Source organism: Coenobita brevimanus, chromosome 70 (genome assembly GCF_032717465.1).
Source record: "Coenobita brevimanus isolate Jiangsu-jjx chromosome 70, ASM3271746v2, whole genome shotgun sequence".
NCBI classification, from domain to species: Eukaryota; Metazoa; Arthropoda; class Malacostraca; order Decapoda; family Coenobitidae; genus Coenobita; species Coenobita brevimanus.
Window position 1 is genome coordinate 41,801,824 of NC_137023.1, and position 25,396 is coordinate 41,827,219.

The 25,396-nt window shown below is 42.0% G+C and overlaps 1 protein-coding gene across 1 annotated transcript in view; it reads right to left on the reverse strand.

The window, feature by feature from the left end:
- Hip1 (Huntingtin interacting protein 1) overlaps window positions 1–25,396 on the reverse strand; it is a 189,424-nt gene that overhangs the window by 118,200 nt on the left and 45,828 nt on the right. Inside the window, exons 5-6 of the mRNA XM_080277509.1 lie at window positions 13,091–13,231; window positions 9,927–9,956 (exon numbers count right to left, since the gene is read on the reverse strand). Of these exons, the coding sequence (XP_080133635.1) occupies window positions 9,927–9,956; window positions 13,091–13,231 (171 nt within the window). The remainder of the gene's footprint in view (window positions 1–9,926; window positions 9,957–13,090; window positions 13,232–25,396) is intronic.

The following is a 25,396-nucleotide window of genomic DNA, read 5'->3' on the forward strand; positions in this document are numbered from 1 at the left end:
ATTTCCATCTCTTCCCCCACCAGTTGTTGTGGCAGAGAAGTGTTTTGACGCCCCAGAAATTGGTATTGAAGTTGATGCAGAAGTGGAAGCCATGTTCCCGGTCTGTGCAATTACAAGATCTATGGCACAGGTTGCAGCCCGGGAGGAAGAACTGGTGAAGTCACAGGTTCTTGGGGTCGACTGTGGTGAGGCAGGGCCACCAATGGAGGAACCTAGTGAGCAGAGTGTTGCTGTAGTGGGTGAGGAGAGTGGGAATGCGTGCATGGGCGCCGCCCCACTTCCCACTCAGGACACTAGAGGTGGTGTTGAGTGTGTCTGTGTGGAGACTGAACCCAGCCCATCGACTGAATTAGGAGAATTTCAGGACGCTGGGGTCGACTGCGGGGATGCAGGACCACCGTCAAACGTGCCTGAGGAACAGAGCGTCACTGTTGAGGGTAGAGGTGATGATGATGTCAGTGTGGAGTCTGACATTCCTCCCCCTGTCGAGTGTACTAGAGGTGATGCTGAGATTGATCGCCCTTCGCAATCCAGTGTCCCGACCAGTCCCTTATCTCAGTCCTCAGTAGAGCTGGCGGGTGTTGGGCCAGCAGAATTGAGGGTGAAGCAACAGGAGGATGTAACATTAAAGCCCTTGTTTGCTCGAGTAGGAGAAGAAAGAAGTATGGAGTGTGGTAAGGAGGAGTTCCTGATTAAAGACAATGTTTTACATCGCCGATGGACGCCCACTGGCGCCACGGTGGATGGAGGAGTGGGTGAGTTAGTGCAGGTGGTGGTGCCTGTGCAGTATAGGGTGCCGTTAATACAGTTAGCACATGAGGGACCTTTAGCAGGTCACTTGGGAAACAGGAAGACAGTGCAGCGCTTAAGATATAACTTTTGGTGGCCAAGTATGCCGGGACAAGTTGCTGCGTACATCAAGAGCTGTCACACGTGTCAGATAGTGGGCAAGCCTAATCAAGTTCTTCCTGTGGCCCCTTTGATTCCCATTCCTGCAGTTGAACCTCTGTTTACCCGGGTAATCATTGATATCGTGGGCCCTTTACCTCCTACTTCTGCTGGAAACAAGTATTTGTTAACCATAATGGATGTTACAACGCGATACCCAGAGGCTATACCAATCAGAAGCATGCAGGCGAAGTCAGTAGTCAAGCAACTTATCCTGTTCTTTACTCATTTTGGCCTGCCCAAGGAGTTGCAGTCTGACCGTGGAGTGAATTTTACATCTAATTTGTTTAAGCAGACAATGACAGAGTTGGGCATCAAACACATTTTGTCCAGTGCCTACCATCCGCAGTCACAAGGTGCCCTGGAGAGGCATCATCAGACCTTAAAGACAATGCTGCGCACCTTCTGCTATGATAGTGGAAAGGATTGGGACCTAGCGGTACCCTTTGTTATGTTTGCAGTGAGAGAGGTACCAACTGAGTCGTTAGGGTTTTCACCCAATGAGTTAGTGTTTGGGCACAGAGTTCGTGGTCCCTTGGATGTGGTGCGAGAGGCCTGGAGTAACAACAAATCTGGCAACCAGGAATCCATGCTTGACTATGTCTGCCGCACTCGGGAGAGACTGCATTGCGCTTTAGAGCCTGCCCGTGACAATCTAATCGGGGCTCAAGCGAAAATGAAGGCTAATTACGATAAGGTCAGAAGTCGTGAGTTTAAGCAAGGAGATGAAGTTTTGGCACAGCTGCCCATGCAAGGAAAACCTCTGGCGGCTAGATTCAGTGGTCCTTATATTGTGAAGAAGAGAGTTGGGGAACTTGACTATCTAATTGTTACCCCAGATAGGCGGAAGAGTACTCAGTTGTGCCACATTAATATGTTGAAGCCATACTACCGCCCAGTTGATTCTCATTGTGGGATGACTGCTGATGTCTCTCACCTGGGATGTGAAGGACGGGGAAGGGAGGACGTGGCATCAAGGGAACGTGCTGTGGAGGGAGCTGTTGGTGCCGGTGATGTGAGTAGTGGACCAAGGTTACAGCCACAGTCCCTGGAAGGTGATTTTGGAGTGGACGTTGAGGGAACCAGGGAGAGCGCTCCTGTAGTTTTGGTGGTTGGTAGTGAGTTGGAGGAGCAGGAGGAAGTGCTTAGTCGTGGTGAGATGTTACCAGCTGACCTATGGGAGGGCAATGGTTATGCAGCTCTGGTGGAGAAATTGCGACACCTTGATCTAGTAAAGCGAGAAGAGCTGTGCAACAGATTATGGAAACATCCGAAAGTTTTTGGAGATTCACCGGGATTGACAACTTGGGCTACTCATGACATTGACGTTGGGGATAGTAAGCCTGTAAAATTAGCTCCTTACCGCATCAACCCTATCAGACAGAAAGCTCTCGATAATGAGATCAAGTATATGTTGGACCATGGATTGATCAAGAGGAGTTTCAGTGAGTGGAGTTCACCAGTTACCTTGCAGCCGAAGCCAGATGGGAAGGTTAGGTTGTGTGTGGACTTCCGGAAAGTTAATTCACTGTCTAAGACCGATGCTTATCCTTTACCTCGGGTCGATGACTCCGTGGACAAGATGGGTCTTGATTCGAAAATTTTGATCCAGGGCTCAAAATTTTCCCTTGGGGAAGGGCGTGTTACGTTGTCTGCCTTTCCGTTCCCACGGATGCAGCCATTACAGCTGGGCTAGGGGATTATGCAGTATGTATCCGTGTCATTCACGGAGTTTACATTAGCGAGTGTTACAAGTTCTTTTGTTTCTTTCGTTCCTGCCACTGAGGGCAATTTTATTTAATACCATGCTGAGAATGCATTTGATTATTTTGATTGTCTTGTGTAAGCTACCAGTATATTTAATAATGTTTTGCTTGCATTAGAAGTACCAGTTTATTGTAGAGTGAGAGAGGGGCACGAATATAAGTTCTTATTAATTAATTTGATTATGCGTTCGCGCTTGGCCGTGCGCGAGCCTTGATCAGAGTCAGTCTCTTCCCAGCCAGCTTTAGTATCGGGTGCTTGTACACTCTCTCTCTCTCCCCAGTCATTTTTATGCCGAGCTGGCGTTTTTGTTTAAGTTTATTTTTACTCATTTGTTTGTTGACTGAGGAAAGTAGTTATTTTATTTTGTTTTTGTAACCGTGTTGTCTTTGGAGGGCCAGTTTGGCTCACCGTGGTCCTCTCGCTGCCTTTGTTAACGTTCCCCAACACAAGTACATACACACACACCCCTAACCCCTACACAGTTAATCCCATCTCTTTGCTCAAGGCTAGTGAGAACCATCGTGAGCTATTAACTGCGTTCCCCCTTGGACACGGGTTAAGTAGAAAGTCGTCACCACCGGAAGTAAGTGGGAGGTGTTCCTGTATACTGTCTCGGGCGGTATTACTTCCGGTAGTGGCGATAGTAGGCTAGATCTATAGGTAGGCTGTTCCGTTTTATTATCAAAGTACAGAGTGTTGCGTTCTTAAGTAAGTACTTCCGTTGTGCAGTTTTTCTCTAGTTTGCGGAGTGTCAGTGCCGGGGTCTGCGTTATTTTGCAACGCAGTGGAGGCTGATCATCTAAGGCTGACTTGTTGTCTTTTTGTAATAGCCCCGGGCCGGCGCTACCGTAACAATATATATATATATATATATATATATATATGTATATACACACACATATATATATATATATATATATACAATGCTCGACAAAAGTATTGCGCGTCTATGTCAAGGCGCGCAATACTTTTGACCAAAAAAAAAAAAAAAAAAAAAATTTATGGGAGGAAAAATTTAGCCAGAAGTTTTGGTCGCTAACACGGCATCACGGCAGTCTGAGGCCTTACTGCGCGCTCGTTGGCTGGCACCTCAGTTGCCTACGGGCTGCGTGAGAGAGAGGAACTCCGCTGCTCCTCCCTCTCTTGTTGCGCCATTTTTTACCTAGTGACCCGCAGTGTTTTGGCTTTCACTACTTTAATATGGCCCCTACCCGTGAATTGTCTAGTGAAAAAATATCACAGATCATTGCTCTAAAGGAGGAAGGCCACCCCACGAAGGAAATTTGTGATTTGGTTGGTGTGACTCGGTTGACAGTGTGGAGGTGGTGTGCCCGTTACCGAGTGGTAAATAGTGGTGACGTTCCTACAAAGAAACCACGGTCTGGTAGGCCCAAGAAAACTTCCCCGAGGTCTGTTTATGTGCTCAAACGTGCAGTGGAGTCTCATCCTTGTGTGACTGCAAGGAGCATTAAGGAGAGCAACCCGGAAGTGTTTGGCGAGGTTTCAGTGCACACTGTTTCTCGAAGAGTTTATGAACTTGATTACACAAACCACAGACCTGTGAGAAAGCCTCTTCTTAAAGTAACCCGCGATTTCGTAGGCTTGCCTTTGCTAACAAGTACCTTAACTGGGGTGAGGACCAATAGTTGTCAGTGTTGTGGTCTGATGAGGCAACGTTTACCGTTACCTGTAATCGAGGAGCGTGCGTGTACAGGCACAGAGGTAATGACCCGCTTGACCCCCGTTACGTGGAGAGAACAGTTAAACACCCTGATTCACTAATGGTATGGGGTTGTTTCTCTGGTAGGGTTTGGGGAAGCTTGTTGTGCTTCCCAGGAACTGCAGAGTGAATCCGGACATTTACCTGGAGCTGCTTTGTAATCATTTACCTGAGTCCTTCGAGCTTACAGGTGCATGAGTGTTTCAGCAGGACAGTGCACCTGCTCATAAAGCCAAATCTGTCACAAACTGACTTCGTGACTGCGGGGTCTCCTTCATGAAAGACTGGCCAGGCAATAGCCCAGACCTCAACCCGATAGAAAACCTTTGGTACCTCGTAAAGTAGAATCTCCAAGAGAAGGACGTGAGCTCTCTGCCTAAGCTGGAAACAGCCATTCGTCAGTCCTGGGCAAATATATCACCCCAGCACCTGAGGAACTTCGCCCTTTCACTTCCACAACGTCTCAGGTCCGCGAAGATGAACAAAGGAAACCCTACCAAGCATTAAAAGTAATTATAATGCATTATCTACATGTTTTTTCCATAGCTGAAAGGTTTGTTTCGTAGCAGGGGCGCAGGGCACGCAATACTTTTGCCAAGCACTGTATATATATATATATATATATATATATATATATATATATACGTACATATATAGAGTAAAAGCCTGATTTAATGAATGCGGGATAAAATGGAACCTTGAGAAAATGGAACAACTTTTTTCCACAAGGTACTTGCAACATACCAGAAGTTTTTCCTTCTGTCATAAAGCATCGGGCTTCTGTAAGGGAAACAAGTCGGTTTGTCCGTGGCTGTGGAAAAATTGCGATGCACAAGTCATATCCCCCCCATTTGGAGGTGAGTTTTTTACATTTTTTTAATTATTATTACTGTGTTATTATTATTATTTTGGGTTCTGACTGCTCTGTATGTATCATTATGACTAGCATAGGCAGCACGTCAGTGTGTAGCAAAAGAAGCTATTTAGTAGCAATTGTGTATAGGCTTCAGGTCACGAGTTAGGGAAGAAATATAAAAAAAAAATTGCAAATTTCCGGAAAATTCCGTTCCATCTATGGTTTTGGAACGGAATTTTCCAGAAATTTGCGATTTTTTTTATATTTCTTCCCTAACTCGTGACCTGAAGCCTATACACAATTGCTACTAAATAGCTTCTTTTGCTACACACTGACGTGCTGCCTATGCTAGTCATAATGATACATACAGAGCAGTCAGAACCCAAAATAATAATAATAACACAGTAATAATAATTAAAAAAATGTAAAAAACTCACCTCCAAATGGGGGGGATATGACTTGTGCATCGCAATTTTTCCACAGCCACGGACAAACCGACTTGTTTCCCTTACAGAAGCCTGATGCTTTATGACAGAAGGAAAAACTTCTGGTATGTTGCAAGTACCTTGTGGAAAAAAGTTGTTCCATTTTCTCAAGGTTCCATTTTATCCCGCATTCATTAAATCAGGCTTTTACTCTATATATGTACGTATATATATATATATATATATATATATATATATACAGTGCTTGGCAAAAGTATTGCGTGCCCTGCGCCCCTGCTACGAAACAAACCTTTCAACTATGGAAAAAACATGTAGATAATGCATTATAATTACTTTTAATGCTTGGTAGAGTTTCCTTTGTTCATCTTCGCGGACCTGAGACGTTGTGGAAGTGAAAGGGCGAAGTTCCTCAGGTGCTGGGGTGATATATTTGCCCAGGACTGACGAATGGCTGTTTCCAGCTTAGGCAGAGAGCTCACGTCCTTCTCTTGGAGATTCTACTTTACGAGGTACCAGAGGTTTTCTATTGGGTTGAGGTCGGCGTTCAACTCGTTCATTATGGTTTTGTGGACTAGATTACCCCCTGCTCGTTCACTAGGCAAATCGTTACTCTGAATACGTTTACTTTGCGAGGGCACTGTAAATACTTGTATATATACACAGTGGTAGGTGGTGGCGCTCACCATCCACTCACTCGAAGTAGTGCTGCTCAAGGGTGTCTGTCTTTTCCTTTCCTCCTTCCTTCTTTCTTTCCTTCCTCTTCTGTTTGTTCTTTGCTTCATTCTTTCCTCGTCCTTCTGCCTACAGGTGACTTCACACTCCCTCTTCTGTCTATCTTTACTTCATTCGTTCCTCTTCCTTCTGCCTATGGGTGACTCTACACTGAGTGACGAGCCAAATGGTTTCCCTTACACTAGGAAACCATTTACTATGCTGGGTGGTAACCATATAACAAAATTATGGCACCTGGTGGTTTAGTAAATAATAACAGCACTCCAATCGGACTGAACCAGTGAAGGTTGATATCCAAGGGGTAGTTTGGGTGTACTGCTCACTTAATGCCACTCAGGGATGAGTGAGGTTGGTTACTCTCATCTTAAATGTCAGGACCAACTTGCCTAATCCCGGGCTCCTACGCTCCTCATGGGGCAATCGATGGATGGATGGATATACTGTACTACAAGGAGAATTAAGGAGAGCAATCCTCGAATAACATCTGGTTGAGTACTGCGTTTTTGTTCTAATGCGGCCAGCATAATGTGAAAGGTATTTCTCCACACGCGGAAAAACTCGAGCTCACGTGGGAAGTCAGCTGGCCTGACGACGAAATTTGAAAGGCGTGCGTGGTTACGTCACCCGCCAAAATGGCCATGGTTGGCTGGTTTACATTGGGGTACCTGTGTTCCTTTCCAGCAAGACCAGATTTATTATAGTTGTTAGCATATTAAATTTGGCATAAGTTTATGAAATTCTGAATTATTTTGGCATATTTTTGATGTCAAAGTAAATATTAAGGTTAACAAGGGCTGATGCTGTTATGCCATACACTACTCTTCCTATACTACTCTGATACTACTCCTCACTCCCGTGTGTAATAAACCTTGCGTAGACTTCTTTAGTTTATAACATATAGTACTGCTAATAATTATCAAATGACGTGAATGTATAACCACGATGTGGCTACATCCACGAATGTATTCAGCAACTGTTGATGACAGCAGCTAAATCAGCGAAAAAGTCGCTAAATATCCAGACGAGTTTTTCCATTGCAGCAATGTTTATTACTTAGTTGCTAACGGAATTTTCTGAAGGAATAATTTTCCACTCATAACCCAGGAATTTTCTAGAGGTGACATTAATTAACATGCCTCACAAAAGACAGATACTGTACTGTGTATCGGACACCAATCATCCATTCAGTTTCGTCCTTGGAATCTTTCATTAAATTAAGAAGAGAGGACGAAAGTGTTAGAGCATATTGCCGTTAGTGTGTGTAAACGCACACACTTCTGTTACGTCCTGAATGGTGACGCCACCGGAAGGGTCCTGCAGTGTGCAGGCATGGCCTGGTTTGTGGACGGTGTGAAGCCTGTGGGTGCAGTTGTTCCGCACTCTAATACTATTGATTTCTTCCACCTTTCTCACAACCCTCCTCCTCCCAACCATTCCCCAGCCACTTATACTCAATTGACTTTCATTCTCTATGTCTGACAATTCCTTAAAGTGTTCTCTCCATATGCTCACTTTTTCTCCCTACTCCAATGGCGCTCTACCATTTTTATCTTTCACTCCCCTACTAACTTCTTTATCACCCTGTCTTACTCTCTTTACGTCTTTCCAGTACATTTTCTTACATTCTCTCCGTGATACACTCAAATTTCTTAAAAATTCCTCATCCACTCTCTTCTTACTCTCTCTTACTAATCTTTTCACCTCTCCCTTCTTTTCTACATATGACTATCTCTTCCGTCTCTCAACTTCCTCCATGCCTTTGCTTCCCATCCACTCACTATAAGCTTTCTTCTTTGCACCACAGCTTGTCTGGCCTCTTCATTCCACCATGCTGTTCCCTGCACCCCTTTTCATCTTCTCACCCCACACACCTCCTGACATGCCACACAGATTTCTTGTGTGAATATCTTAGACACACCTTCCACTTCTCCCATTTGCTCCAGATCATATTTACCATATTGCTCCTCCACATCTCCATTATATTCCGTCTTTTTTAAATCCTTTTGCAACCTTTCTACCCTCCTTGTATGAACAATTTCCTCCTGTTCTTCTCTCCTTCAATTCTTCCATCGCACCTGAACCTTCACTTTCACCACCACCATGTCGAGGTCTGAAAGTCCACTCCCCCACCCTCTGTATGTTCTTGCATCCATTACACACTTTCTCATTCTGTCATTGCCCACTGTTCATTCAGTTCATCACCCACCCTTCTCATCACTTGCCATGTATACCTGTGGATCATTTTGTACCAAAGGAGGGAATTGGCTATCACTAACCCCCTCCCTGCATAAATGTCCACTAGAGCGCTGCCACTCTTATCCACTTCTGTAGGCACACCTCATTCACCAACTACTTCCTCCACCTTCATATTCCCTACTTTTCCATTCATATCTCCAATCAAAAACACTCTTTCATTCCTCTCAAACTTTTCTATGCATGATTCCACATTTGCCCAGAGCTTTTCTTTCACTCTGCTTGCACAATCTTGTGTTTGTGCATACACACACACTACTGCCCACATTTGTAATCCTACTCTCAATCTCTCCTACAATCTTTGAACCAACTGATCCATACTCTCTTATATTCTCCTTCCATCTCTTGCACACAACAATACATACACCCTTTTTTGCCCTCTCATTTTCACCTACTCCTGTACATATACCCCATCCATATTCCCACTCTCTCACACTCTAACCTTTCCATTTAGTCTCAGTTAGTCCACATATGTCCACTTTTGCACCCTCAAGCACATGGACAATCTCCCTCTCTTTCACCTCATCGTCTGCACCCCTTACGTTCCCTGTAGCAACCCGTACCATGTCCTTTGTTCAGTCCTTAGTTGTCACCTGTTCCTGTTAGTTAGCCCTGGTCAGAGGCTTCTTCTTTGTATTTTTAGCTAGTTGTTTTCAGGGGAGGGACACTAACCCTCCACTAACCCATTTGTTGACACACAGGGAACAATTGTTGGTTGGTTATAGAGTTACCACCCAGCAAATTAAATGATTTCCTGGTTTACAGGAAATCATTGGGCTTGCCACTCAATGTAGAGCTATTCTGAATTAGGGTACTGCTACACTGTGTGGGTGGATGATGGGTGCCCCCACCAACCACAATGTACTGTAATTTTATATTAATGCAATTATGTAATTTAGGTAACAATGTACTTTTGTTATAGTATTTTTAATTCAACTTCATGGATGGTCACTTTTGCCTTTACCACTTATACCAATTGCTAAAGGAAGGCTTTGCCTATTTAACACTGAGCATATTACAACAATTCTTTTAAACTAGAGTCTTTGCCCTTTCAATATTAAACTTCTCATATAGGATGGATACAAAAGAAGCAAATGAGGTGCAGAGGCCTCCTACCAGTGCAACCCAACCCTACACAGGAAATCAGGGGCAACAACTTCCCAACAACCTACCAGTAAACATCAACTTGTAAAACACAACTTACATGGAATAGTGGGATTACTTTTGCTGGGAACTGAAAAGACAGCTTGGTTAAGGTATGCAGCCATAAGACACACACATAATAATAGAAAGGAAGAAAAAAAAAATGCAAGTTTGTAACATTAGATAACAAAAGGGGAATTTAAGTCATTATGAGAATTGAGATAAAGTACAACAATGAAGTGTTCACAATAAATTCTAATAGCAATCTCCTAATGCATACTTCTGAAAATGTTCTATCAAAATAGCTATCTCTATGAAATACTCAAACACATTAAGAACAAAAGCTATTAACTGACAAGAAGCAGCCATACAGGAGATTCCTCAAATGGTTCATTCTGAAAGGACTAAAATCTAATATAAAATATGGCAATTTGCTGTACTTACAGAATTACTAAGAAACATTTACTTAAAAATAAATCTGAATATGGCAAAAACCAAGCTGAATGGTAGAATGAAAAGAATTAACTGTTTAGATTTGACTAAATAAATAAACTATGTCCTAAATCTTGAATTATTTTACTGTTAAAAGGTTGCCATATCTTTGTAAATTGCTGAACAAAATTAAGATTCAACAGAGTTTGGAAAAAAAGGGAAAAGTCATCTTAACCCTCTCGGAAACATTACACAAAATTGTGTTGCATCCTGTAAGGTCACAAAAGGATTAGCAATGAAAGCTTCCATGGGCAACATACTATGTGCTCATTTCAGCTTTCAAATTATCCGTTTCACCCTACTGCCATATGTCACATACAAAAATGTGCTGAGAATTATGAAGTCATCCTATCAATGCCTGTGGGGCAAAGGCCATCCCAATGACTGCCAAATAAAAGAATGGGGCACACCTTGTTTCTTGCACCTCCATGCATACAGTACTCCATCCAACTACATCTGTTACTTGTTTCGTTTTCTCAGCTACGTTCTCTTACTTTCTCATATATTCACAAGACCACGCCACCTTCTTGGTTTTTCATGCCTAACTCACAAACTTATACATATATATCCTTAATACCACCCTATGCATTCTGATTTGCAGTGTGACCAAACCATCAAACCACACCTTTCTGTTCTTTAATCACTGTACTCCTTTAATCCGTTCCTTCCATAAACCTATAAGTTTTTTGTCTAACCCACACCAAACATCTTAAAAGAGCCTCATTTCCAGTGGCATAACTTGTGACTTTTCACACTCATGTCCTAAAAATATTTTGCACCTACATGTGTGTTGTAACATATATTCATGCAGGTCTCTTACAGTCTCTGTACAGTATTTAATCCTTAGCCCATTATCAAACAATTCAAAAAACAATCTACTTTTCATCCTTGAACTACTCAAGTCTTCACTTACTTTTGACTTTTCTCTCTCTTTTCTATCACCACATACAGTAATTAAAATCTTCCATTCATATCTCACCATTCACTAACACATCAAGCCACAGTTCATTTTCAACAACCACAACTACTTTTATTTACAATAATTTTCAGCCTTGTTCCTCACAGAGATAAAAAAAAAACTCTGAGTCTTGCTACAACAAACCCATTCTCTTGTTTGAAAGAATCACTGGAAAGCTCATGAATTTTTGCATTAAATGGTTTTTATTACTGAATGGCACTCTGATTATTTAATAACAATAAAGTCAGGAAGTTACATGGCATCATGAATCATGGTTCACTGCCATCAACAGGTGAAAAATAGCTTACATACACATGCATGGTCATGGCCTCAAAAAAACATGTACATCAACATACACAAAGTGTGAAAGTGTCTTCTGCTTTCTTCTTTTTCGTCTCATGCATAGAGTGCTATTTTATAGGACTGTAGTTTTATTGGTCTGTATCTGCTTCAAAATGGGAGCAAGTAAATGACTTTTTAATGCCAATTATATCATTTTTATGCAGACACGGTAAATATTTGTACAAAAAGTAGTGGATGGAAAAAAGTGCAAGTCACCTTAGTGTGCAACAAGGGTGTACACTAGCTCCAGAAACTATCTGTACAGAATATGTTAAATATTATGACGTATGGAACAAAGAATACTGGGAAGCGTCGTTCTGTCCTCACACACACAGGCATCCCAGACAACAGGTGTCTACTATATCAGATACCATTTGTCCTTCATAATGTGTGGGGAATGACTGTAAATGTTATAATATATACAGGTATTAACGGGCTGTCACTGCCACATGGTAGAATCATTCTGGATGACATCGGACCCACAGTGCACCGATACTTTCTAGAGCTCGTGTACATGCCAAGGGTGTAAGCTAAGGAAACTTAACAGTTTTGTGTTTCTGAGAGGGTTAATGTAATACAGTGAGCATCTAAAAAGCAACCTCATAACAATACTTCATATCATGCTAACCCTGTAGTTTTGTTACAAGAACAGACACAAGGAAAGCATAGATGTTTCTAAGCTTTCATTACTCAGGAAACTTAGCGCAATGCTCTGAAACATATCACTGCCAGTTGATTACCCATGCATTAACAAAGCAGATATCCACTGCTTCTCACTTCCATCATCACACACTCTAATTTTCCTTTCCTAATCAGACTGCAGATAAGATTCTGTCGGTCTGAATCTGTGCTATACTTGTTGATTACAAGAAATCCAACAAGCAGACATTCATTCAGGATTATGGAAATCAGCTGGCTTCGAAAGTGACCCATTAGTGGTGCACACACTTCAATTGCTGCATGTATACTTGCTGGAAAATATAACTAGTGGAGAGTTCCTGCAAAAGCTGATTCTGTGTTCCAAGAATAATTTATATGGTTGAAGAAACTTCGTTTCAACAATGAGAAAACCTGCAAACCCACATGACTGATACTGAGGGCATCATAGTGCTACACATGGATAGTGCTGTACAGACATTCTCAACATGCTCTCTCCCCACCTCCCTTCCACATCCTGAACAGAGTAAATACTGGTAACTGTGAATTAAAACATTAACTGGACTCTCACATTTGTTATCTTCAGTTCCTGCTCAAAAGCAGTAGCTGGAATCAAATCTTCCCCTAACATAATGCATTATTTTATGACACAATACACCCTACAATTAAATACAGAAAAACAGAGTAAATGGTTGCAAAACTGTCTTCCACATCTCTGATACATAACTAACTTTACCTGTCCTGATTCCTTTATCCTACCTACTGTTCTGACCTACCTTTATGGAGTTGGAAAAGGATGCGGACAATACAGTCATAGAGGCACGAAGAGTCTTGGATGCAGGGGATAAGAGGGGCGAGACGGCACTGGCCTGATCGAGTCATTGAGTTGGCACGGGATGGATCCAGTGAAGCAAACACTGACAAGAAAAGTGCCATCATTAATGGATCAGAATGCTCTGCTGCTTAAAATACGTAAAGTTTTCATTTTATATCACCTGTTTTAGCAGTTGTTTTGCTATTATGTCCACAGTATTAAAAAAAAAAAAAAAAAAAAAAAAAAAAAAAAAAAAAGTGACTTTCTAATATCTAGTGACATGAACTTAGGTAATTCTCTTGAACTTTTTAGATTCTACGATGTTTCTGAGACATTAAAGCCTCAATTACCCATTGTCGCAATATCTAGCCCAAAGCAACATCTGCTGCTGTTGGCTTGGCACTATTAAAGTAATATCCGGCAAAATTATGCAACATTTGGCACCGAAACGGGAAGTAACTGATGGCTCTATGCAATATCAGGATGCAGGGCATATCAACCACCGGTACGTGGTAGCCAACTGGTGCTTGGGAAAACCCTGCCACGCGACAGCCAGTGAGAATGCCTGGATTACACCAGCCAATCAGAATTCGTTGCAGGAGCAGCCCCCGGCGCACCGACCCTACACTCTGTCCCTCATGGATCGCATTCGGTGAAGAAATACCTATGCACTCTGCTCGTGTGACCATGCAGAGGCAAAACCCTGGTACTAAGACTTATTCTGTGGCATCCCATGCCTTACTTGTTGTTGCAAAGCTTGTGGCCTCTCAGTGCTTCGTGTCCTAGTGCTCTACTGCGATTCAGAAATTACCGTACACATAATTACTTCCACTAGGCCACACGGGATTAAGTGCACTGAACAGTATTGCACAGTGTACAATACCCTCCACTGATGCCAATACTAAGTGAGTACATACAGTAGTACACAATGTACTGCACTACTGTACTGTATCAGAACTGTATTGTATTCAGTTTAATTTTAATCTTTCACCCATGGGAGAGTTTTTAGGATAGATGATCGAGAAAGGCAAGACAAATAAATCCACTGAAAAAAAGGCACAATCTTCAGTGGCAGCAAGTGTGTGGTACTCGTACCGTTTTCTACCAAACGAACTGACTCTATCAACGAGCTTAGAATATCTTATTGTATCTTGGCAAATCCATGCTGTTAAATGTGATTCATGAAAACATGGAAAAATAATGTAAAGAATTAAATCTTGAGCATATATTGGTGAAATGATCATTTGGAAAGAAGTCTTGTACAGCAGAATTATCATGACTCCCTTTTTACAGTTATATATACAGCCAATGCCCACAGATTTATTTGTTCCCTGACAGCTGTACTCCACCCCCCACTTGTAACTTAGCTGTTTTGCTGATATTACAATAAATACATAGGAATTGCATGGAAAAATAAACTAAATAAATCCTGAGCATTTATTGGTGAACCAATGATTAGGAAAGAAGTGTTGTACAGTAGAATTATCACGACTCCCTTCCTCACAGTTATGTATAGGGCCATGGCCCACAAATTTATTCCTTGCCTGACCGTTGTACTCTGCCCCTCACTTGCCACTCAGCTGGTTTGCAGATAATACACCCACCGCAAACTGATTTAGGACCTACACACAGAATTCATATGGGAAAGTTGTCTGTCTTTGCTTTGTGTTTCCACCTCTATCAAGTGAATTTTTTGGGCATGAAGTAACTGGCAACTCCTCTGGTGTTGGAGGGAGGTGGTGAAACACTCAGCACTTCAGTGCTTGCCCAAAATCAAGAGTGGGAGTATACATTCCCGACTCTCCGAGCTTGCACCTACCTCTTTTTTCATATGCATTACTGTTTGCCCTGTTATTTAAAGTCGAGTTGTCTTGCCTGAAAAGTACGGCTCAAGGGATGAGAGGGTCAGTATCATTGCACAGAGGCAGGATAATGTCCCTATCAACACGACTGGTGAACGTACTGGACACGCAAAGTCGACCGTCATGAAGATTCTTGCTGCTGCGTGCAGCTTGTCACCTAATGTCATACCAGAGCACAAACATGCGATGGAAAGAAGAGGACGACTTCCACAGGTACAGATATGCTTCTGAAGAGGGAAGTAATCAAGAATCCTCGACTGACAGCAGCAGAATTGAAGAGAATGCATCCCCAGCCATTACGTCTCAATTCAAACTACCCAACATCGCTTGCAGAAGGAGCTGGGTTTGCCAAGCTGCACTGCAGCCACGAAACCGCTTCTCACTGACCGCATGAAGAAAAAGAACATTCATTTTGCCAAGAAGTACGCACACTGGACATCGGACGAATGGAGAAAAGGTATGTTTTGCGATGAAAGCACATTTCAAGTGTTCCAAGTACGTTCTGCCAAGGTTCGTTGCCCTGCCTCCCGTAGTCAATATGACCCTGCTTACACGTTGCCAACTGTTAAGCACCCACAATCAGTACTGTAATTGTATCGGGGTGTTTCTCAGGTGAAATGGGAAGGGGAGGCCTCTACTTTCTTCTTAAGAATTTGATGATGAATGGTGGCCAGTACATTCAAGTTCTGAAAGATCATTGTTAAACTTTTTTGCTCTACGTGTCAAGTGGGGTTGGTGGAGGATTAGTGCCCCTCCCTGTAAAACAATTAACTCTAAGCCCTTGGCCACCCCATTTGGGATACATGGCATCTGGCAATGAAATGAACTTTTTCATGCATGATTCAGCTCCATGTCACCAGCCAAGAATGATGACAAAATGGCTTCAGGATAATCGGACTGTGGTCTTCGACTGGCATGGCAACAGTCTGGATCTCAATCGGATAGAAAACTGTCGGGCAAAGATGAAGAAAATCATGGCAGAGAAGATGACACCTGATCTGGACGATCTCAAGACTGAACTGACAAATGTTTGGTGCAAAGAAATGTCCTTAGACTACTTTAGAGATCTAAGTGATTCCATGCCAAAACGTATCCAACTGGTCCTGAAAAACAAGGGAAACATGATTTCATATTAATGAATGGCATTTCATGAACAACCTTTGTGATATACTGTGATTTCTGTGTTTTTTAATACCTTGCGGGGGCAGATCTTAAGTCAATTTGCAGTAGCTGTACAGTAAATAAGTACAAACTGCATGTGAAGTAATTTTATCCACCAAAGCAAACCTTCATTTCCATCAGCTAGATTTTATTTTCTCTGCCAGTGCAAATGCATTCCAAGACGATGCATAAATTCATCATAGAACACATTTGAGGAATAAATTGGTGGGCCATGGCCATACACAACTTTGAGCAAGGGAGCCATAATAATTCTACTGTACAACACTTCTTTCCCACTCATCAGTTCACCAACAAAATCTCAAGCTTTCTTTTCTTTAGTTTATTTTTCCATGTTTAACCCCTTAACAGTGGCTCAATCGGTAGAGAGGTGGCCTGCAGTCCTACTGGACCCTCATTCAAATCCCCGCTGGGGCAGGGAACAGTTTAACCCCTCCGTGGCGGAAGGCCCGGAATTTTCCATGCACACCAGGCCGACGCCAGGGCCATTTTTTAAAATTTATTTATTTTTCCTGCCATATTGAAGAGAAAGTTCAGCTGCACCTAACAGTACAAATCCCAGCTTCCTAGACACATTTTATGGCTTGCAATGGAGTGTGGAAGTTGCAGAAATATTGGCAACCGATATCCGCCGCCCAGGGGCGCTGCCATAACGCAACTGGGCAGGTGTTTTTTTTTTTTTTTTTTTTTTTTACCTCCCAAAACAATGCGAATGGTGCTGAAATGTTGTGCATATATGAGATATGATGTTATCAAATGATTTCAGTGAATAATTTGTTAGGAATGGCTGGAAAAAAAATTGTTATGAATATTTTTTCACCTTTTTGATATATGTTTATGGTAGTTTCGAGTTATTTTTAAAATTATCGTTGTGCCCATGCTTGGAAAAGGGAGCGAAAGAGTTGAATTTTCGGTCCTAAATGAGAAAACTGCACGTCCTCCAAGGTTAGACTCTGCCACAAGAGAATAAAGTGGAGGGTCAGATCTGATTAGCAATGCAGAAGTTGAGTCGCAGCTTCGAGCTCCCACATCACGAGCATGGCTAAAAATAGAATCATAATGCAGTTTTAGAAGTCTAATTACTGTACAGGTATTACGAATACAGATACAAAGCAGAAATAAATAAGTTTACAGATGAGGGAAAATGAATTTTTTCTGTAATAACATGTTCATCTTTCTCTATCACTTTACATTCATCTTTATCATTTTACCTTGTTATTTTCACAATATATATTGCTGTCTTGTAAACAGGGTGGTTGACTGTGTTTTGCAAGGGAGGAAAAAGATTGTATTTTCTGTCTGGGTCGAGATAATGGGTGTAACTATGTGTTTTTAGGCATGGCCACAAGCAAAAAAATCGTACATCCACTCGTCATGACAGCAGGTGGTGAACTGACAGATAATATGTGAGAGGGTGAAGTCAAGGTCAGTCTCATGTCCCAGATTTTCGTTCACTTCCCGAAGCTTTTCACAGTTTTCTACAAGTTGCACTGGATCAAATGATCCAAACCATTACAGCAAACCTGAGCAAATAGGTAAAGATACCAAGACAAAAATGTATTTTTCACTTATTATCATGTCTTTTTTGTATGTGCCTGTATTACTTCATAATCGTAAACAGGTGGCTGTGTGTGTTTTGCAAGAGAGGACAAAGATTATATGTTCTGCCTGGGTTGAGATAATGGGTGTAGTTGTGCTTGTTTAGGCATGGCTAGGAGTGAAAAAATCGAAAATTCACTCATCACAGCAGCAGGCTTTGGACTGCTTGATGAGGTGTATGGGAGTGTAGTGTAGGTCAGTGTGAAGACGTTCAGAACATTCGTTCACTTCCCAAAAATTTTTGCAGTTTTTTATAGGTCGCGCTCAAATGACGCCTGCAGCCATTGATCGGCTAAACGTCATTCGACGCCGGTGGCCACGGAGGGGTTAAGGATTTGAATTTCATTAAATTAGGCTTTACTGATCTACCAGAAGACCCGCCGACACGTCATAAAAATACCCCCGCTAATACCAATACACCAGTCCTGTATGAGACAGCCCTAGAATGTATTCAATATGGACGGTGGGTGTTAGCGCCAAAGTGGTGACATGTCGAGGTGTATGGCACGTAGGAGAACTGTTGGGCCTTGATAGCAGGCTGTGAAGCCTATGCCCGGAGTCGAGCACATTAAAAAAAAAAAAAAAAGCGAGGTGTCACTTGCGTGACGCTCGGGTGCAAGGGATCATACCGCAAGGGGTCACTTTTGTGATTCTGTGTTATTTTTAATTTGCCCGGGCTTTCAAGTGGTGGCTTGTATCATCTATCAGTACTACCAGTTTCCAGCTATAGTCAGTTCTGCTAATGTCATCTGTACTCCCTTCCACTGCTGACAATTTAGCCATTTTTCCCCTGTCCTTGACTCCCTTCCTTACCTCCCCTCCATTACCCTCTCCTCCCACCTGCCCAGCCGTGCTGCGCTACGCAAATCCTGGACGGATTTTTCCACTCATTTCATCCATTGAAATGAGCCCTATGTCCTATTCTTATACAAAATAATATATAAAAGAAAGAGAAAAGGTAGTAGTAGTAGTTGTTCCCTAGGCAGTCTGGCCGAATAGCCCCGAGTCCCTTAGGAAGGCCATGGCCAAGATCGGGCTTTCCCACAGAGCTCTCAAAGAGTGTATGTTGTGTTGCTGGCATAGGTGATTGTGTGCAAAGCAGTCTTCCATAATGTGCTTAATAGTATGGGGTGCTGTGTTGCATCCTGGACAGGCATCAGCAACGGAGTCATCCAGTCTCTTCTGGTAGCTTAAGAGGGCTGGATGGTGCCCACATCTCAGCCTGGACAGAAAAGGTAATTGATACTGCCATACATCTGGAATGGGCTAATTATCACCTGGCAACACCCCACATGCACTTGTTCGCTAATTTTCCCTGTTTATTTCCCCCTGAAATATGCCGTATGACCTATTCTCATAATAAAAATATACATAAGAAAGGAAGGGAGAAGTCTAAGTGATATTTACATTCACCTGGAACTACCTAATTTATTATGTAATGTCTAGATTTCCTGCCAATCATTTCATAGCATGTAAATTAGCAGCTCTCATCACGCTGACAATCTCAACCCTTCCCTGCCCATAGGCCACATCATTCAGTTTACTCTCATGTTTTGAGGAGAAACCATGTTGGATTCACGCCTGTCCTATGCCGCCGCTTCTGAGCCCATTGTAAAGGGCCCTGTGACCTCCACTCCTACTAAACCTCGTGTGGGAAGGGGTATAGGGACTAAGTTACTCTGCTGTGGAATGTGAACTGGCTAATTTATCAATGATAATGATGGACAGTGACTATGATCTTTCTAGTGACTCTAAAACAGTGCAAGTGGAAATGTAAATAATGTGTAAATAGCAAGTGAAAGCAATGAATGTAAATATAATTGAACAGTAGAAAATAGTTTTATAAGTTACTGCAAGTGACAGTGCATAATATGGTATAAATAAAATAGAAATGTAAATAATGTAAATAAAATAGAAAATGTAAACAGAAATGTAAATAATTAGTAATAAAAGAATACGAGTATAAATACTTGGAGTAATGAAAGCGAAAGTGAAAGCTTCGCTCTAGCGTGTATAAATACTTGGAGTAATGAAAGTGAAAGTGAAAGCTTCGCTCTAGCGTGTATAAATACTTGGAGTGATGAAAGTGAAAGTGAAAGCTTCGCTCTCTATGCTAGTTTACTGAATGAGAAAGTGAATGCCTGGAGTGAAAATAAACTACTAGTACTGAAAGAAACTTATGGATAAATATTGTATATATAAATAAGTGTTATAAAGTACTAGGAATATAAAGTGTGAGTGTGTTTATAAATAATAAATGACAGCTCCGCCTCTGAATACCATCGGGGAACGAGCGCGGGTGGAAAGCTCGTATGTGCTCGTAATTAATATTGCTTTCAGTGTTTTTTGTTTGGAATATGGATTCCAAACTACTTGAAATTCATAGAATAGTGTTTGTAGTGATAATATCAGGCAGTGGTAACCATATTACAGGGTATCGGGAAGTGTAAAGTGGAGACTTTGTTACCCAAATTCAGAAGTCTCCACAAGTCGTATGGTAGTCGACAAAGGTTCAACAAACATCCCACGAGAAAGCTGAAGGTATGTGCCATAAGCATATGTAATTTTAATATTCTAGAACTAATAACTGATTTTTGGCAAATATTTTTAAAAAGTCAGTCGGAGTGCAATTATCCCCACGGGACAGGCACAGACTGCTTAAGAAATCCCCGCGGTTAAGGGGTTAATGAATAACAAATGATGTTTTACAAAATGAACTTACCGTGTGCACTGTGCATTCATGCAAGACACTGCAATCATATGTATTATGTCTATGAGGTGTGTTTAGGGGGAGGTTATGTTTCAAATGGAATTGTGTGACACTGGATATGAGTGGTATTGTATATACCACTCGAATTCTTTCCGCTCCTTCTGGCACCTTGCTAAAAACCTTTCTAACAACTTTACCTCATCATCCTTCTCTCCTCTTTTGTAAACTGATGGCTCTGTAGCTATTTCTTCTACGGATAAAGCAGATCTCATCGCTCAGACTTTCTTCAATTCCACCTTTACGATTCTGGCGCTGTTCCTTCATCACTTCCCCCTTCTGACTTCCTCATGGCTGATATTAAAATTTCTTCAACTGATGTATTTTCTGCCATCAGTGGCCTCAATACTAACAAGGCATATGGGCCTGATGGAGTCCCACCTGTTGTCCTAAAGAACTGTGCTTGTGTGCTTACACCTGCCTAGGTAAACTATTTTGCCTTTGTCTATCAATTTGTACCTTTCCTTCTTGCTGGAAGTTTGCTCTCATTCAGCCAGTCCCAAAGAAGAGTGACCATTCCCAATCCTCTAACTATTGTCCAATCGCTTTAACATCCTGTGTCTCAAAAGTTTTCGAGTCTATTCTTTAACTTTCCTATCACAACCTTCTTTTTGATCATCAGTATGGGTTTCCGTCAGGGAGGCTCAGGGAGGCTCCACTGGCGATCTTCTCATCTACCTTTCAGACTCCTGGTCATCCTCCTTTCAGGACTTTGGCGAAAGCTATGCCACTGCACTTGACATCTCAAAGGCTTTCGATCAAGTCTGGCATAAATCATTGGTTTCCAAACTGCCCTCTTACAGTTTCTATCCTTCTACCTGTGCCTTCATCTATAGCTTCCTTTCTGGTCATTCTACAGCTGCTGTTGTAGACAGCCATCATTCTTCTTCTAGACCTATCAACAGTGGTGTTCCTTAGGGCTCTGTCCTATCACCAACTCTCTTCCTTTTACTCATCAATGACCTTCTAAGCTGGACATCTAACCCTATCCACTCATATGCTAATGATTCCACCCTTCACCTTTCCATTCAGTTCCTGCAACGTCCATCTCAGCAGTTACTTCAACAAACAAAGGATGAGGCTATGGCACACGTAATATCTGACTTGGCTCATATCTCTGACTGGGGAAAAAATATTGTTGTTTTTAATGCATCAAAGACTCAGTTCTTGCACCTATCAACCCGACAAAATCTTCCACAGGAGTACCCACTAATGTTTAATAATATCCAGCTAAATCCTCCATCATCCCTGAACTTGCTTGGGGTTTCATTCACGTGGGACCTATCTTGGAAAGATCATATTTCATCTCTTGTAAAACCTGCTTCCAAGAGATTTAGGTATGCTAAGCCAACTGCGTACCTTCTTTACCCCTGCACAGTTGTTGACTTTACATACAAGTTTTATTCGCCCCTGTGTAGAGTACAACACTCATGTGGGGAGGCTCCCCACATACAGCTCTTCTCAATAGCGTGGAGTCAAAGGCTTTTCATCTCATTAACTCGTGTCAAGTGGGGTTGGTGGAGGATTAGTGCCCCTCCCTTTAAAACAATTAACTCTAAGCTCTTGGCCACCCCGTTTGGGATACATGGCGTCTGGCAATGAATGAATGAATGAACTCTCCTCCTCTTACTGGCTCCCTTCAACCTCTGTCTCTTCGCCGCACAGTTGCATCTTTTCTATCGCTACTTCAATGGTTACTGCTCCTCTGAACTGTCTGCTTGCATCCCTCCTCCTCTACGACGGGTGCATAGCACTCATCTAGCAACAAACTCTCATGTCTTTTCTGTCCAACTCTCGAATGCAAGAGTTAACCGTTACTCCCAGTCCTTCATTTATGCAACAGGTCAACTCTAGAACTGTCTCCCTCTGTCTGTATTTCCTACTTCCTATGATCTCCAGTTCTTCAACTGCAGTGTGTCCAGGCATTTTTAAATGAACAGATCTTGAATTTGGCTCCTTTTGTGTTGTTTTTATTTTTTTTTCTTGGAAGGAACGGTTTGCAGACTTTGGTTTGTTCTTCCTTGCAATTAAAAAAAAAAAAAAAAGCAATAACATAGCCCGTGTATAAGAGTATACACCAGATGACTGGGAAAAATAAGAAACTATGCAGGTAAACTTCCCAATCTTTCCAGTTAACGGGAATTGTACTTTCCACTATTACTGTACAAGTATACCCCACTATACGATACCCCGCTTTTGTGATGTAAAAAAATTAACACCCTTCCCTGGCTATTGATGGCCATTCCCCGGTTATCCGATGTGAAATATAAAAATTGTTACTCCCTTGCATTTAAAAAAAAAAAAAAAAAAAAAAAAAAAAAAAAAAGGCACCAAAGTAATCTTTGGTCCAAAAGATTTGAAGAGCTTGATTTTATGCAACAGAAAATGTATATTTCACTCTCATGCATCTAATGGTTACCACACTGTTGACCATCAAAAACATGAAAAGTTTCCCCCACCCCCACGCCCGGACTTCTAAAAGGAAGTGTAGTGAGACTGAGATGCTTTGGGCTTGGTGACAGCTACACTTGCCACTCTCATTCCTGTATTTATTCTCTTTCCCTTTCTCTCTCTCTCTCCCCGGGGAGGGATAGGGAGGGAGGGAGGGAGAAGGAGTGAATGGAGAAGCAGAGAGAGGAGGGACTGCTTTTTTTTTTTTTTTTTTTTTTTTTTTTTTTATGCGAGGAAGAAGGAACCAAAGGCCATGAGCCCGCAGTAACAGTTCCCTCCAAGAGAAAAACAAAATACAATAGAGAGCCAAATTCAAGATCCGATCATTTTGAGATGCCTGGACACACTGCGTTTGAAAGACTGGAGATCATAGGCAGGAGGAAATACAGACAGAGGGAGACAGTTCCAGAGCTGACCTGTTGCATGAATGAAAGACTGGGAGTAACGGTTAACTCTTGCATTAGAGAGTTGGACAGAAAAGGGATGAGAGTTTGCTGCCAGACGGGTGCTACGCGCCCGTCGTAGAGGTGGAGGAATGCAAGCAGACAGTTCAGAGGAGCAGTGACCATTAAAGTAGCGATAGAAAAGAGATAAAGATGCAACAGTGCGGCGAAGAGACAGAGGTTGAAGGGAGTCAGTAAGAGGAGGAGAGTTAATGAGACGAAAAGCCTTTGACTCCACCCTATTGAGAAGAGCTGTATGTGGGGAGCCTCCCCACACATGAGAGTTGTACTCCACACAGGGGCGGATAAAACCCCTGTATAGAGTCAACAATTGTGCAGGGGTAAAGAAAGAGCGGAGTCGGCTTAGCACACCCAATCTCTTGGAAGCAGATTTTACAAGAGATGTAATATGATCTTTCCAAGATAAGTCCCGAGTAAATGAAACCCCAAGCATGTTCAAGGATGATGCAGGATTAATCTGAATATTATTAAACATTAGTGGGTATACCTGTGGAAGATTTTGTCGGGTTGATAGGTGTAAGAACTGAGTCTTAGAAGCATTAAAGACAACCATATTATTTTTACCCCAGTCAGAGATATGAGCCAAGTCAGACATTAGGTGTGCCATAGCCTCATCCCTTGTTTCTTGAAGTAACTGTTGAGATGGGCGTTGCGGGAACCGAATGGAAAGGTGAAGGGTGGAGTCATCAGCGTATGAGTGGATAGGGTTAGATGTACAGCTTAGATCATTGATGAATAAAAGGAAGAGAGTTGGTGATAGGACAGAGCCCTGAGGAACACCACTGTTGATAGATCTAGGAGAAGAACGATGGCCGTCTACGACAGCAGCTATAGAACGACCAGAAAGGAAGCTAGCGATGAAGGTACAGATAGAAGGATAGAAACCGTAGGAGGGCAGTTTGGAAATTAAAGATTTATGCCAGACTCGATCGAAAGCCTTTGAGATGTCAAGTGCAATGGCAAAGCTTTCGCCAAAGTCCCGAAAGGAGGATGACCAGGAGTCTGAAAGGTAGGTGAGAAGATCGCCAGTGGAGCGTCCCTGACGGAACCCATACTGACGATCGGAAAGAAGGTTGTGATAGGAAAGATGCCTTAAAATTTTTTTATTAAGAATTGACTCGAAAACTTTTGAAATACAGGACGTTATGCCTTATCACTTAAACGTTTACAGTAAGTATTCGAAGAGGCGCTGCTTATGTCATTTCTGTATTTATTCTCTCTCTCTCTCTCTCTCTCTCCCAAATTGCACTAAAATCAAGCGGGAGTGGCTGAAAGTGTTATTCTATATATGTCATATTGTGAATTATTATGATAACATACAAGTGATTTTGTGATTTTTTTCTGCGATAATAAGCGAAGTCATGTGCTAAGTGCATTGAAGGGTTAAAGCTATTTGGGGGTGAGCTAGAAACTTGTTTTTGGACTATTTGGGTGGGTTTAGACTTGGCTGGGGCAGGGAGGATCCCAATGCTTCCCAACGTATCTCTGTACTTCCTCTGTTATAATGTCCCCATTTAATGATACCCCGGCTCAACAATGGGTCTTCCCAAACACATCTCATGGTTTCAGCAGGGACAGCCTGTAATGTATCAATCCGTATTGTAATTTATGCTTAGTTTTCATCTTTTACTCATGGGAAAGTTTTTAGGGTAGAGGGTTGAGATGGGTAGTAACACAATATCCTGCTTGAAGTTGAATGTTGAGCCAATGGGGGGTACTATGTAATATCTGGCATTTTGATTTATTCAGTTTAGAGCTTGGCTGAATTACAGCGGATAATGGACTGGCTAATAGTCAATTCTTTTTTTTTAGTAAACAATTTATTTGGGTAATAAATGTGCTGAATTATATATCATATGATATAGTTTATTTGACAAACCAAATTTAAAATTCGGATATAAGCCTTCAAAGTTGCACAAAAAGAGGTTGATGGAAGCACGACCTTG